General features: G+C 42.0%; 1 protein-coding gene across 3 annotated transcripts in view; it reads left to right on the top strand.

Moving 5' to 3' along the window:
• The window catches only part of HSDL2 (hydroxysteroid dehydrogenase like 2), an 84,647-nt gene that overhangs the window by 41,602 nt on the left and 30,486 nt on the right, over positions 1 to 12,559 (top strand). For all 3 annotated transcript variants that reach the window (XM_032635957.1, XM_032635956.1, XM_032635958.1), the window contains one exon: positions 11,985 to 12,179. In XM_032635957.1, the coding sequence (XP_032491848.1) occupies positions 11,985 to 12,179 (195 nt within the window). The remainder of the gene's footprint in view (positions 1 to 11,984; positions 12,180 to 12,559) is intronic.

The following is a 12,559-nucleotide window of genomic DNA, read 5'->3' as shown; positions in this document are numbered from 1 at the left end:
TGTGCCATTATGGAACTTATAGTATAATTGGGAGAGACACAATAGACATTTAACATAATGAATAACAAACTATGTAATATGCTAGAAGGTGATAATGCTATGGAAAAAGTAGAAGAAGGTAAGGGAGATTAGAAGGCTCAGGTGTTAGGGAGGATAAGTTGCAATTTTAAATAGGGTAGAAAGGTTTAGCCTTTTTGAGGTGACATTTGAGTGTAGAAGTCTTCAAGTAAGGAGGTGATGGAGTTCACCTTGGGGGTGTGTTAGTCAATGGGGTATTTGAGGGAAAAGCATTGAAGACAGAAGACATAGGCCCTTGAAAGGTCCTCTGAGGTGAGCCTGCTTGGCAATGATGAAAGAGCAGGCAGAAGGCCAGTGTGGCTGGAGTGAGGGGAGAGTGGTAGGAAGTGAGGAGATGATGCTTATGAGGAAATGGTCAGATGTTGTACAGTTCTTGCCGAGACTTGGGTTTTTACTCTATGAGTGAAATGAGGAGCTTTTGCAAGGTTTTGAGCGGAGGAGGGGCCTGATTCTTTTAAATGTGTAAAAGAATCTCTCTGGCTGCTCTGCTGAGAATAGATTCTCATAGGGCAAAAGGAGAAATAGGGAGACCAGTTTGGAGGCTATTGGAGTAACCTAGGCACAGATATTAGTAGCTGTGACCAGGGTGATAGCAGAGGCAGAGAGTGGTCAGATTCTGATATTTTTTGCAGTTAGTACCAACAAGATGTGCTGATGGATTAGATATAGGATATAAGACAAAAAGAAGAGCCAAGGATGACTCCAAAATTACTTTGGCTTTAGTAACTGGAATAATGGAGTTGCCATCAACTGAGATGAGGGAATGCTACAGACAGGGGAGGTTGGGGAACAAATTCAGTTTGGGGCATTGTGATTGAGCATCCAAGTGGAGATGGTCAGTAAGCACTTGGGTTTGGAAGTCTGGGGGTCATGAAGGAGGTCCAGGCTGGAGATGGAATTTGTGGATTTTCAGCATATAGATAGCATATAGAGTCACAAGGCTAGATGATGTCAGCTAGAGAGTGAATAGAAGAAGAGAAAGTATCATTGGCAATTGCAATGTTAAGAGGTTGGGAAGAAGAGGAAAAAATCCACATAGGAGAGTAAGGTAGGAAGAAAATCAAAGAGTATGATGTCCTGAAAGCCAATTGGAGAAAGTGTTTCAAGGAAGAAGAGGAGTGATCAGTTGTGTCAAATGCTGCTCATAGCTCTTACAAGATGGGGACTGACCACTAGATTTAGTAATCTGGACATCTCCTTCATATCACTTATAACATTTGAAATTAAATTGCCGATTTTATAACTATAATTGTTTAATGTCTTCTTTTGGGGGGCTGTGTCGGGTCTTCATTGTGGCATGCAGGATCTTCATTGCGGCATGCAGGATCTTCACTGCGGCATACTGGATCTTCGTTGAGGCATGCGGGATCTTCGTTGAGGCATGAGGGATCTTTCGTTGCGGTGCGTGGGCTTCTCTCTAGCTGCGGCGTGCGGGCTTCTCTCTAGCTGCGGCGTGTGGGTTTTCTCTCTCTGGTTGTGGTGCGGGCTTCTCTCTAGCTGCGGCGTGCGGGCTTCTCTCCAGCTGCGGCGTGTGGGTTTTCTCTCTCTGGTTGTGGTGCGGGCTCTGTAGCGTGTGGGCCCCGTAGTTTGTGGCATGCAGGCTCTTTTGTTGAGGCGCATGAGCTCAGCAGTTGTGGTGTGTGGGCCTAGTTGCCCCGCAGCATGTGGGATCTTATTTCCCTGACCAGGGATCGAACCCGCGTCCCCTGCATTGGAAGGCAGATTCTTCAGCACTGGACCACCAAGGAAGTCCCTGTTTAATGTCTTTCTTGCTAGAAAAGCTTCTTGAAGGTAGAGACAGTATCTGTTTTGTTCATTTTATTATAGTCATTGTAGACATTAAATAAGTATTTTATGAATGAATGAAAGTGCAGTATGATTTCCTTCTACCTAGGTCCAAGATAGGCATTCTGAACAAAGCTTATATAAGGAAGGGGGAGAACATTGTATGACAGGGAATGTGGAGGACAGTATCAGGATTGGAAGAAGAAATCAGCTCACTGCTGAGACTTTGCTTTAGCTTAGAGATGTTCATTTTAGATTGACTAGACATCTTGGAACCATTGGTATCATTTGGGTCCTAGATTTGTATAGCATAGTGAATTCAGTTGACGGTCATGTTCCATATGATACACGGCATAATGAATTATGTACGGGATACTTTTAAAACGTAACAAGAGGGCCATGTATTTCAGATTAAAGGTTAGGAAAGGTTGTTTTCTACTGGAACTATTGAACTGAGACCACAAGAGAATATTGGAGTTAGCAAGAAGGAGACTGGGCAAGACATTCCTGGCAGAGCGAACAAAAAAGGCTGCAGTATGGGATGATACCATGTGTTTGGTAGAACTACAAGGGGTTTAATATACTGTACCCATGATGGGGTGTGGGCTATTTATTTCCCTCTGAACTTGAGCATCTGCAAATGGGTTCATATTGGCCTAAATGTTGGGGGGGGGGGAAGTATGAGGTTGTGGGGAAGATGGACAAACTAAGCCCAAGGGGCTTGATTGCCGAGTTTAGGAGCTTGAATTTATTCAGCAGAGAGCCACTTGAGAGTTTTAGAAGCAGGAGAAAAATAAGAAGAAGAAGGAAAAGAGGAGCGGTGGTTTGTTGATGAGGTTTAGGAAGTTTAACTTGGCATCTGAATATAGGATGACTTGTAAGTTTGTGGAAAGAGGAGGCAGGAAACCTAGCTAGAATATTGCATTATTCATGATGGAGGCAATGAGAATGGATTTGAGAGGGTGTTCATGCTCCTGGCTGTCTGGGAGGCCTCTATTTAAAAAACACATGTCTTCTTTCTGGATTGAGTAGAGTGGTTCTTTCTTTATGCTGGAACCAGAAGCAATCTCCCAATGTTACTGCCCTTCCAGGAAGAGGAGATTTATTGCTCTTAATGAAATGAGTGCAGTGTGACATATATTATCTACAATCGAAACAGTGTCCTGGTCCACACTTTTTGTCCTCCCTGGCTCGGTGTTCCTTCTCTACACTGGCTACATTACCCCTTTTGGGTCTAGAACTTTCTAGCCAGTGAATTCAACACATCCAGAAAACGGACTAGAAAGCATGCCTTTAGTAGTTCCACGACATGAGTATCTCAGGCACCCGACTATGTCACCTTCAAAACTATAATTTTCTCATTTTACAAAACCCATTTCATAGTTTCTGCTGACGTGGAGGGTGGGGAGGGGAGGAGGGATGAGGGCTATTGAAAATGCCTGCTGCGTCTTGCGTCTGGATTGGTCAGAACAAGTGTGGTAGAAGAGGAAATTCCACTTTTTAAAAAAATATTTATTTATTTGACTGTGTTGGGTCTTAGTAGCTGCACACGGGATCTTCATTACCACGTGCGGGATCCTCACTGCAACATGTGGGATCTTTTTTTAGTTGCGGCATGCGGGACCTTTAGTTGCAGCATGTGGGATTTAGTTCCATGACCAGGGATTGAACCCAGGCCCCCTGCACTGGGAGTGCGGAGTCTTAGCCACTGGACCACCAGGGAAGTCCCAAAGGTCCACTTTTGGATAGGTTTCATGTGAGCTGGGGTGGGGAGTCTGGAACTGGTGGCTCCTGAACTTGGCAATGGCAGTGGAGAGGAAGATAACTAAAGCATCACAGAATAGCTGCAGTCCTCTGTCACCTGGACCACATTACATGTAGACGTGGGAACTCAGCTAACCAGGGAAGTCAAGGTGACAGGGTGGCAGCTGGCCTCTCTTGGTACTAGAAACCAAAACTGGTTTCCGTTTTTCAAGGGACCTACTTACCAAAAAGGTTAAGCAGTTTATACCGTATTTCACTGATTCTGAGATGCCCATGTTTTCACATTTTTACATCTTTGATATCAGGTTGCTCTTACAGTTGATGATATATTGTAGTTTAATTGGCAGGGTTTTTATCCTCACTGGTACACTGTTTTCTTTTTTAATTAATTAATTAATTTATTTAGGCTGCGTTGGATCTTTGTTGCTGCACACAGGCTTTCTCTAGTTGTGGCGAGTGGGGGCTACTCTTCATTGCGGTGCACAGGCTTCTCATCGCAGTGGCTTCTCTCGTTGCAGAGCACGGGCTCTACGCGCATGGGTTTCAGTAGTTGCAGCACATGGCCTCAGTAGTTGTGGCTCATGGGCTCTAGAGTGCAGGCTCAGTAGTTATGGGTGCATGGGCTTAGTTGCTCTGCGGCATGTGGGATCTTCCCGGACCAGGGCTCGAACCCGTGTCCCCTGCATTGGCAGGCGGATTCTTAACCAGTGTGCCACCAGGGAAGTCCCTGTCAGTGGTACACTTTATAATCAGTGATATCTTCGGTTCAGTGTGTACATACAAGAATGTACGTGTGGGGGCTTCCCTGCTGGCGCAGTGGTTAGGAATCTGCCTGCCAATGCAGGGGACACGGGTTCGAGCCCTGGTCCAGGAAGATCCCATGTGCCACGGAGCAACTAAACCTGTGCGCCACAACTACTGAGCCTGCACTCTCTAGAGACTGTGAGCCACAACTACTGAGCCCGCGTGCTACAAGTACTGAAGCCTGCGCGCCTAGAGCCTGTGCTTCACAGCAAGAGAAGCCACCGCAATGAGAAGCCCGCACACCACAACGAAGAGTAGCCCCAGCTTGCCGCAACTAGAGAAAGCCCGCATGCAGCAACAAAGACCCAACACAGACAAAAATAAATAAAATTAATTTATTAAAAAAAAAAAGAGTGTACGTTTGTGTGTGGGTACAGAGAACAGAGTAGTGGGTACCGGAGGGGAAAGGGAGGGGGAGGGTGAAGTAAGTAAAGAGTATCAACTATATGGTAATGAATGGAAAGTAAACTTAATGGTGAGCATACTGTAGTGTATGCAGAGGTCCAAATAAAATGTTAAACACATGGAACGTCTATAATTTTTAAAAATTTATTTATTTTTTGGCTGCGTCTGGTCTTAGATGCGGCATGTGGGATCTGCGTTGAGGCATACGGGATCTTTTTCATTACAGTGGAACACCAGGAAGTCCCGAAACATCTATAATATAATAAACAAATTTATTTAAGATGTTATGGAAAAACCCGAACGAACCTTTTGGCCAACCCAGTAAATTTTTTAAAAGATATTTTGAAAAGTCTGGGAATGAATGGCGGTAATAGTGGCACAACATTGTGAATGTACTTAATGCCAAAGAACTGTACACTTAAAAATCGTTAATCTGGGACTGCCCTGGTGGTCTAGTGGTAAAGAATCTGCCTTCCAGTGCAGGGGACGCGGGTTCGGTCCCTGCTCAGGAAACTAAGATCCCACATGCCACGGGGCAGCTAAGCCCGTGCGCCACAACTACTGAGCCTGCACGCCTCACCTACAGAGCCCATGCGCTCTGGAGCCTGCGTGCCACAATGAGAGAGAGAAAACCCGCATGCCACAACTAGACAGAAGCCTGCACACCACAAGTAGAGAGAACCCTGCACACAGCAAGTGGAGAGAAGCCCACACACCGCAACGGAAGATCCCGCGTGCCACAACGGAGATCCAACACAAGCAAAAATTAAAAAAAAAAAAAAATCAATTAAAAACAAAACGCTTGGCTAGTTAATTAAGCCAAATGTTTTAACAAAAAGGTTAACCTGAAAGAAAACCAATAAAATGCACCCAAGTCATCAGAAAGAATGGTTAAAATGTATATACATGTGGTAAAAAATGGTTAAAATATATATTTATCTCCACAATAAAATACTTAAAAAAAGAAAAGCGAAAATTATTTCTTGTGCTTAGAAAACATAAAGAAATTTGTTCACATACTTTTCCAAATTTCCAATAAAACAAGCTGTAATCAGGGACTTCCGTGGTAGTCCAGTGGTTAAGACTTTGCCTTCCAATGCAGGGGGTGCAGGTTCAATCCCTGGTGGGGGAGCCAAGATCCCACATGCCTCATGGCCAAAAAAACAAAACATAAAACAGAAGCAATATTGTAACAAATTCAATAAAGACTTAAAAAAAATGGTCCTCATCAAAAGCATCTTTAAAAAAAAAAAAGCTGTTATCAGGAGAATCACTCAAAAGGTAACAGATACTTTTCCAATTATTCCTTAATAAGACTTAAGTTTTAGGGCTACTTTTAGGATTCTTGTGATCCAGGGTGTATTACAAATCTTGAATATATTTTTTTTTTTGCCAGAAATCATCAGGGAATTTGACTTGATTGATCATGTTAATCTGTTTTTTTTTTTTTTTTTTTTTTTTTTTTCGGTACGCGGGCCTCTCACTGCTGTGGCCTCTCCCGTTGCGGAGCACAGGCTCCGGACGCGCAGGCTCAGCGGCCATGGTTCACGGGCCCAGCCGCTCCGCGGCATGTGGGATCTTCCCGGACCGGGGCACGAACCCCCATCCCCTGCATCGGCAGGCGGACTCTCAACCACTGTGCCACCAGGGAAGCCCCCAATCTGTTTTTATTGTAAGTCTTATAACCTGTTGGGTTGGCCTGTTCACATCGTAGAAACTTTGTTGAGAATAACTGTTTGGCTCATTTCCTGATTTGGGGGGTTTATTTGTGCCTTCTTTGTATCTTCCGTAGAAAGGTCATTAAAGTAACAGTGGGTTGTCTGGGAATACCATTCCGTGTTCTTACATTGTGTGTGTGTATGGATGCACACACACATACATGACATGTATATACTTACATGGCGTATTCTTAATTAATAATTTTTAAGAATTTGCATGCCGTTCATGTAGTCTACAGTGAGACTGGAGTGTGTATGTATTCATATAGTCTCATTGTAGACTATACTGAAATATTTACAGAAAAATTCTGCAGTTTATGCAAGTAAGATGATAACTGAACTCAAAACTGTTGGTTAACAAAGTATGCCCATTAGTCACACGGTGGCTAAGAGCCTGGCTCTGGAGTCAAGCAGCCACGTGTTTGAATTCTAGCTCCTGTAACCTTGGACAAGTTACTTAACCCCTCTGTGCCTGACTACTGTCATCTGTAAAATGAGGATAACAGTACGTACCTCATGGAATTCATTCAGATAATGTATGTGAAGTATGTAGCAGCATGCCCAGCACAGGACACACATAATAAATGTTAGCTATGTTTTTTGTGTTTTTTTGGCTGGGTTGGGTCTTCATTGCTGCGTGCGGGCTTTCTCTAGTTGTGGCGAGCAGGGGCTACTCTTTGTCACGGTGCGTGGGCTTCTCACTGTGGTGGCTTCTCTTGTTGCAGAGCACAAGCTCCAGGTGCACGGGCTTCAGTAGTTGTGGCATGCAGGCTCAGTAGTTGTGGCTCGTGGGCTCTATAGCGCAGGCTCAGTAGTTGTGGCTCACGGGTTTACTTGCTCAGCAACATGTGGGTTCTTCCCAGACCAGGTCTCAAACCCATGTCCCCTGCATTGGCAGGCGGATTCTTTTTTTTTTTTTTAATCTTTATTGGAGTATAATTGCTTTACAATGGTGTGTTAGTTTCTGCTTTATAACAAAGTGAATCAGTTATACATATGTTCCCATATCTCTTCCTTCTCGTGTCTCCCTCCCTCCCACCCTCCCAATCTCACCCCTCTAGGTGGTCACAAACCACCTAGCTGATCTCCCTGTGCTATGCGGCTGCTTCCCACTAGCTATCTATTTTACATTTGGTAGTGTATATATGTCCATGCCACTCTCTCACTTTGTTACAGCTTACCCTTGCCCCTCCCCATATCCTCAAGTCCATTCTCTAGTAGTTCTGCGTCTTTATTCCCGTCTTGCCCCTAGGTTCTTCATGACCATTTTTTTTGTGTGTTTTTAGATTCTATATATATGTGTTAGCATATGGTATTTGTTTTTCTCTTTCTGACTTACTTCACTCTGTATGACAGACTCTAGGTCCATCCACCTCACTACAAATAACTCAATTTCGTTTCTTTTTATGGCTGAGTAATATTGCATCGTATATATGTGCCACATCTTCTTTATCCATTCATCTGATGATGGACACTTAGGTTGCTTCCATGTCCTGGCTATTGTAAATAGAGCTGCAATGAACATTTTGGTACATGACTCTTTTTGAATTATGGTTTTCTCGGTATATGCCCAGTAGTGGAATTGCTGGGTCATATGGTAGTTCTATTATTAGTTTTTTAAGGAACCTCCATACTGTTCTTCATAGTGGCTTTGTCAATTTACATTCCCATCAACAGTGCAAGAGGGTTCCCTTTTCTCCACACCCTCTCCAGCATTTATTGTTTCTAGATATTTTGATGATGGCCATTCTGACCGGTGTGAGATGATATCTCATTGTAGTTCTGATTTGCATTTCTCTAATGATTAATGATGTTGAGCATTCTTTCATGTGTTTGTTGGCAATCTGTATATCTTCTTTGGAGAAATGTCTGTTTAGGTCTTCTGCCCATTTTTGGATCGGGTTGTTTGTTTTTTTGTTATTGAGTTGCATGAGCTGCGTGTAAATCTTCGAGATTAATCCTTTTGTCAGTTGCTTCAGAAAATAGGCATAGAGGGAACTTTCTCAACATAATAAAGGCCATATATGACAAACCCACATCCAACATTGTCCTCAATGGTGAGAAACTGAAACCATTTCCACTAAGATCAGGAACAAGACAAGGTTGCCCATTCTCACCACTATAATTCAACATAGTTTTGGAAGTTTTAGCCACAGCAATCAGAGAAGAAAAAGAAATAAAAGGAATCCAAATTGGAAAAGAAGAAGTGAAACTGTCACTGTTTGCAGATGACATGATACTCTACAAAGAGAATCCTAAAGACGCTACCAGAAAACTACTAGAGCTAATCAATGAATTTGGTAAAGTAGCAGAATACAAAATTAATGCACAGAAATCTCTGGCATTCCTATACACTAATGATGAAAAATATGAAAGTGAAATAAGAAAACACTCCCATTTACCATTGCAACAAAAAGCATAAAATATCTAGGAATAAACCTACCTAAGGAGACAAAAGACCTGTATGCAGAAAATTATAAGACACTGATGAAAGAAATTAAAGATGACACAAATAGATGGAGAGATATACCGTGTTCTTGGATTGGAAGAATCAACATTGTGAAAATGACTATACTACACAAAGCCATCTACAGATTCAGTGCAATTCCTATCAAACTACCAATGGCATTTTTCACAGAACTAGAACAAAATATTTCACAATTTGTATGGAAACACAAAAGACCCCGAATAGCCAAAGCAATCTTGTGAACAAAAAATGGAGCTGGAAGAATCAGGCTTCCTGACTTCAGTCTATACTACAAAGCTACAGTAATCAAGACAGTATGGTACTGGCACAAAAACAGATATATAGATCAATGGAACAGGATAGAAAGCCCAGAGATAAACCCACGCACATATGGTCACCTTATCTTTGATAAAGGAGGCAAGAATATACAGTGGAGAAAAGACAGCCTCTTCAATACGTGGTGCTGGGAAAACTGGACAGGTACATGTAAAAGTATGAAATTAGAACACTCCCTAACACCATACACAAAAATAAACTCAAAATGGATTAAAGATCTAAATGTAAAGCCAGACACTATCAAACTCTTAGAGGAAAACATAGGCAGAACACTCTATGACATAAATCACAGCAAGATCCTTTTTGACCCACCTCCTAGAGAAATGGAAATAAAAGCAAAAATAAACAAATGAGACCTAATGAAACTGCAAAGCTTTTGCACAACAAAGGAAACAATAAACAAGACCAAAAGACAGCCCTCAGAATGGCAGGCGGATTCTTAACCACTGTGCCACCAGGGAAGTCCCTGCTATATTTTATTAATAAGCTACCACGTTAAGAGTGAGGCCAGAGCTCTTGCGCTATTGGTAAAGTAAAAAAAATTATTCCTAGTAAAGGAATTTTAGTTGAAATACGGAGAAGTATTTTCTATTTCAGTGCTATTAGGAAATTCCCCAAGTTAATGTGCACTCTTTGAAAGAGCGATGTGTGCTAGGATGTAATTGCCATGAATATAGGGACTTTCCGTCTGTTTTGTCCACTCATCTGTCTCCAATACCTCCAATAGTGCCTGCCTTTTTTTGTAAGGCTCAATAACTATTTGTTGAGTGAGTGAAAAGGGTCAGTGGCTCTTAAAAGCTATATACTTTTCATCTTGTGGACTGAAATGTGTAAGTTATTCCAGTATGTAATGATTTCAGGATGGTTTAATAGTGGATTGAAGAGTTTATCTAAATTACTAGAAACTCTGACACCTAAAGTACATTTAAACAAATTGACTTTCATTGCTTTAAATGTAAGCTAAAATACATATGTAAATTGAGTTATTATTTACAACTTTGACAGTGTGTAATTAATAATGTAGTATTAATGGTAGAGTTCCAAGTTACTTCATAAAAAACATATAATTTAAAAATTAGGGGCTTCCCTCATGGTGCAGTGGTTAAGAATCTGCCTGCCAGTGCAGGGGACACGGGTTCGATCCCAGGTCCGGGAAGATCCCACATGCCACGGAGCAACTAAGTCTGTGCACCACAACTACTGAGCCTGTGCTCTAGAGCCCGCGAGCCACAACTACTGAGCCTGTGTGCCACAACTACTGAAGCTGGCTCGCCTGGAGCCTGTGCTCCTCAACAAGAGAAGCCACCACAGTGAGAAGCCCACGCACCACAACGAAGAGTAGCCCCCACTCGCTGCAACCAGAGAAAGCCCGTGTGCAGCAACAAAGACCCAATGCAGCCAAAAATAAATAAATAAATAAATAAAATTAAAATTTATATGCACTGAAAACAGTGGGAATTATATGCAAATATTGATAGTAATTATCTGGGCTTCCCTGGTGGTGCAGTGGTTAAGAATTCATCTGCCAATGCAGGGGACCTGGCTTCGGTCCCTGGCCCTGGAAGATCCCGCATGCCACGGAGCAGCTAAGCCCGTGAGCCACAACTACTGAGCCTGTGCTCTAGAGCCCGCATGCCACAACTACTGAAGCCCGGCGCTTAGAGCCGGTGTTCTGCAACAAGAGAAGCCATGACAATGAGAAGCCCACGCACCACAACGAAGAGTAGCCCCCGCTCACCGCAACTAGAGAAAGCTCACACACAGCAACGAAGACCCAACACAGCCAAAACTAAAACCAAATAAATAAATTTATTTAAAAAATAGTAATTATCTCTGGGCAGGGGGATTATAGATAATTTAAAAATTCTTCCTTGGGACTTCCCTGGCGTTCCAGTGGTTAAGACTCCACACTTCCACTGGAGGGGGTACAGGTTCGATCCCTGGTCGGGGAACTGAGATCTGGCATGCCACAGTGTGTGGCCAAAAAAAAAATTTCTTCCCTTTAATTCTCTTTATTTTCTAGTATTTCATAAATGAAAGTAGTATCTGAACTTAAAAGGGACCCCCAAGTCCAGCCAGTATCTATTGAATGTTTATGGTATATTTGTCATTGTTTTAGGAACTAGGGATACAGTGATAAACAAGAAAAGCAGAGTCTCTATATTCTAGTAGAGGAAAAAGAGAAAATAAGCTTAGGAAAGGAGCTCCATATTTTGGAAACAAGAAACTGAGGCCGAAAGATGTTAAAGTAGCTTGCCAAAAGTCACGGCATAGTTGGCTTAAAAATGTCAGTCACCTGGTTTACAGCTCAGTGCTCTTGCTTATTCGTCACTGGCTTTCTTGTCTCTCAAGAATGGTATGCAAATTCTTTGAGCATCCTTAGTCAGAAATCTAATTGAATTTTGCCATAGTCTCATGAAGGAGTACTCTATAAGGCAGTGTTGTGTAGAGCAAGGAATATGTGTTGTCTATCCAGTTATGTCAGTTAAACATTTGGCAAATCCTTTAAGCTCTGGACCTTTTTCTCATCACCTGAGTTATAAAGAGATTATTTGTCTTGCTTGTTACTCCCATAGTCCTATTACTTGATTTAGAGTTACATATGTGTATGTTTGTTTTCTCTACAGCCATATACACTGCTGCTATGGATATGCTGGGAGGATCTGGTATTGAAAGCCAATGTAGAAAAGTTGACATCATTGCAGATGCTGCATATTGCATTTTCAAAAAGCCAAAAAGTTTTACTGGCAACTTTATTATTGATGAAAATATCTTAAAAGAAGAAGGAATAAAAAATTTTGATGTCTATGCCATTACACCAGGTAATGCATATAGTTTTCAAAAGTAGTGATGTGTTTTTCCACATTTTCTGCAGTGGACATACATCTGTTTTGTGTGCATGTTTATGTGATTATAAAATTAATATGCTCTTTTAAAAGCTGTCCTCCTAATGAAAGGAAAAACCCAGACCAACACAACTGGAAAAACAGAGAAAGGGAAAATAGAAGTGAGTTGAAGGCTTTTTAAGTGATGCACAGATAGAGAAGGTCACATCAGCTTCTAACCATTTCCAAATCTTGAAACCAAAAATGAAAATTAGTTTTTAAAGTTGGCCTTAAAACCACATAGTAAAGATTTTCTTCAAGGATATGGTAACATGATACAGTGGTGAGTTTTTTACAAAAGCTTTTTAAGATTATGG

Source organism: Phocoena sinus, chromosome 6 (assembly GCF_008692025.1).
Source record: "Phocoena sinus isolate mPhoSin1 chromosome 6, mPhoSin1.pri, whole genome shotgun sequence".
Classification (NCBI taxonomy): Eukaryota; Metazoa; Chordata; class Mammalia; order Artiodactyla; family Phocoenidae; genus Phocoena; species Phocoena sinus.
Note: the sequence above shows the minus strand (reverse complement) of the source record. Positions and strands in the feature narration are given on the sequence as shown.